The 4,180-nt window shown below is 50.0% G+C and overlaps 1 protein-coding gene across 1 annotated transcript in view; it reads right to left on the bottom strand.

Moving 5' to 3' along the window:
- LOC107307130 (glycogen phosphorylase, muscle form-like) overlaps positions 1 to 4,180 on the bottom strand; it is a 19,709-nt gene that overhangs the window by 3,581 nt on the left and 11,948 nt on the right. Inside the window, exon 8 of the mRNA XM_015850573.1 lies at positions 3,768 to 3,931. Within this exon, the coding sequence (XP_015706059.1) occupies positions 3,768 to 3,931 (164 nt within the window). The remainder of the gene's footprint in view (positions 1 to 3,767; positions 3,932 to 4,180) is intronic.

Genomic DNA, 4,180 nt, shown 5'->3' with positions numbered 1-4,180 from the left:
GGATGGAACACGGATGGAACATGTGTGGAACACGGATGGAACATGGATGGAGCATGGATATGCCCCCCTTATGATGCACACATGACATGTATGACCCACATATGTCATGTATGACCGACGCATGACATGTATGACACATGACATGTACGAGCGACACATGACATGTATGACCAACGCATGACACGTATGACCCACATATGACATGTATGACCCACATATGACATGTATGAGTGACACATGACACATAATGCCCCCCACATGACACGTATATGACCCACATATGACATGTATGACCCACACATGACATGTATGACCCACATATGGCAAGTATGACCCACGTATGACATATATGACCCACGTATGATGCACACATGACATGTATGACCCACACATGACACATATGACCCACATACTACCCATATATGCCTCACACATGACACGTATGACCCACATATGCCCCCCACATGACACGTATGACCCACATATGACCCACATACTACCCATATATGCCCCACACATGACACGTATGACCCACATATACCCCCCACATGACACGTATGACCCACGTATGACGCACACGCTCTGTTTGAGGATGTCGGAGTGGACCTGTGCAACACCGTTGACAGCGTGTGACCCCCTTATGACCCATGTATGACCCACACATAACACATATGACCCACACATGACCCACATATGACATGTATGACCCACGTATGACAAACACATGTCCCACACGTGACATGTATGACCCACAAATGACACGTATGACCCACATGTGACCCATGTATGACATGTACGATCCACGTATGACCCACATATGACACATATGACCCACATATGCCCCCCTTATGACCCACATATGACACGTATGACCCACACACGCCCTACATATGACATGTATGACCCACGTATGACATGTATGATCCACATATGACACACATATGACATGTATGACCCACATATGCCCCACACATGACACGTATGACCCACACATGACACGTATGACCCACACATGACATGTATGACCCACATGTGACCCATCTATCACATGTATGATCCACGTATGACCCACGTATGACACGTATGACCCATGTATGACCCACATATGACCCCCATGATCCACATATGACCCATATATGACAGACATATTACCCATATGAGGCACACATGACATGTATGACCCACATATGCCCCACACATGACATGTATGACCCACATATGCCCCCGTTATGACCCACATATTACACGTATGACCCACACATGACATGTATGCCCCACACATGACACATATGACCCACATATGACACGTATGCCCCCCACATGACCCGTATGACACGTATGACGCACATGCTCTGTTTGAGGATGTCGGAGTGGATCTGTGCGACGCCGTTGACGGCGTGTGACCCACGTATGACCCACGTATGACCCACATATGCCCCCCACATGAAATGTATGACCCACATATGACATGTATGACCCACGTATGCCCCACACATGACATGTNTGACCCACATATGCCCCCCACATGAAATGTATGACCCACATATGACATGTATGACCCACGTATGCCCCACACATGACATGTATGACCCACATTTGACTGACATATGCCCCACACATGACACATATGACCCACACGTGACACGTATGGCCCACACATGACCCGTATGACCCACGTATGACACACACATGACACATAAGACCTACATACGACCCACATATGCCCCACACATGACACATATGACACATGACACATATGACACATGACACGTATGACACGTATGACCCACATACTACCCATATATGCCCCACACACGACACGTGTGCCCCACGTATGACATGTATGACCTACATATGACATGTATGACCCACATATGACCCACATATGACTCACACATAACCCACATATGCCCACACATGACATGTATGACCCACATATAACATGTATGACCGACACATGACACATATGACCCACATACTACCCACATATGACCCCCACATGACACATATGACCCATGTATGCCCCACACATGACACGTATGCCCCACATATGACACATATGACCCATGTATGCCCCCCACATGACACGTATGCCCCACATATGACCCACACATGACACGTATGACCCCCATATGACACATATGACCCACATACAACCCATATATGCCCCACACATGACACATATGACACATGACACGTATGACACGTATGACCCACACGCTCTGTTTGAGGATGTCGGAGTGGATCTGTGCGGTGGCGTTGACGGTGTGTGACCCACGTATGACCCACGTATGACCCACACATGACCCACATATGACACGTATGACCCACACATGACACATATTACCAATGTATGACACATATGCCCCCCATATGATGCACACATGACACATATGACCCACATACAACCCATATATGCCCCCTCATGACACGTATGACCCACATATGACCCACACATGACATGTATGACCCACGTATGACACATATGACCCACAAATGACATGTATGACATGTATGACCCACACATGACACGTATGACGCACACGCTCTGTTTGAGGATGTTGGAGTGGATCTGTGCGACGCCGTTGACAGCGTGTGACCCACGTATGACCCACACATAACCTACATATGCCCCCCACATGACACGTATGACCCAGGTATGACCCACATGTGACACGTATGACCCACACATGACACGTATGACCCACACATGACACATAAGACCCACATACGACCCACATATGCCCCACACATGACACATATGACACGTATGACACGTATGACACGTATGACACATATGACACGTATGACGCACACGCTCTTTTTGAGGATGTCGGAGTGGATCTGTGCGACGCCGTTGACAGCGTGTGACCCATGTATGACCCACGTATGACCCACATATGCCCCCCACATGAAATGTATGACCCACATATGACATGTATGACCCACGTATGCCCCACACATGACATGTNTGACCCACATATGCCCCCCACATGAAATGTATGACCCACATATGACATGTATGACCCACGTATGCCCCACACATGACATGTATGACCCACATTTGGCTGACATATGCCCCACACATGACACGTATGACCCACACGTGACACGTATGACCCACACATGACACGTATGACCCACACATGACACGTATGCCCCACGTATGACACACACATGACACATAAGACCCACATACGACCCACATATGCCCCACACATGACACATATGACACATGACACGTATGACACGTATGACGCACACGCTCTGTTTGAGGATGTCGGAGTGGATCTGTGCGACGCCGTTAACTGCGTGTGACCCATGTATGACCCACATATGCCCCACACATGACACGTATGACCCACACGTGACACGTATGACCCACACATGACACATATGCCCCACACATGACACATATGACCCACACATGACACGTATGACCCACGTATGACACACAAGACCCACATACGACCCACATATGCCCCACACATGACACATATGACACGTATGACACGTATGACACGTATGACCCACATGACACATATGACACACGTATGACACGTATGACACGTATGACGCACACGCTCTGTTTGAGGATGTCGGAGTGGATCTGTGCGACGCCGTTGACGGCGTGTGACCCACGTATGACCCACGTATGCCCCACACATGACACGTATGACACATGACACGTATGACACATGACACGTATGACACATGACACGTATGATGACACATGACACGTATGACACATGACCCGTATGACGCACACGCTCTGTTTGAGGATGTCGGAGTGGATCTGTGCGACGCCGTTGACGGCGTGTGAGCCCGCGATGCAGAGATGCGCCATGTTGATGCGTTTCACGGCTCCCTCCTCCACCAGCGACATGCGCCGCAGCCGGTCGTGGTCACCAGGGAACGACGCGTACACGCGCTATGGGGCACAGCGGGGGGTCAACACACAGCCTGCCCCATAGATCTGACCCATAGGGGCCCAACACCCCATAGATCTGCCCCATAGAGGCCCAACACCCCATAGAGCCCCACATTCCACATGGGGGGGGGGTCAGTGGGGCACAAGGGGGGGGTCAACACACAGCCTGCCCCATAGATCTGACCCATAGAGCCCCCCCACCCCATAGATCTGCCCCATAGAGGCCCAACACCCCATAGAGCCCCACAT

Source organism: Coturnix japonica, unplaced genomic scaffold (assembly GCF_001577835.2).
Source record: "Coturnix japonica isolate 7356 unplaced genomic scaffold, Coturnix japonica 2.1 chrUnrandom489, whole genome shotgun sequence".
NCBI classification, from domain to species: Eukaryota; Metazoa; Chordata; class Aves; order Galliformes; family Phasianidae; genus Coturnix; species Coturnix japonica.
The sequence above is the reverse complement of the archived record's forward strand: the minus strand, read 5'-3'. Positions and strand labels throughout refer to the sequence as shown.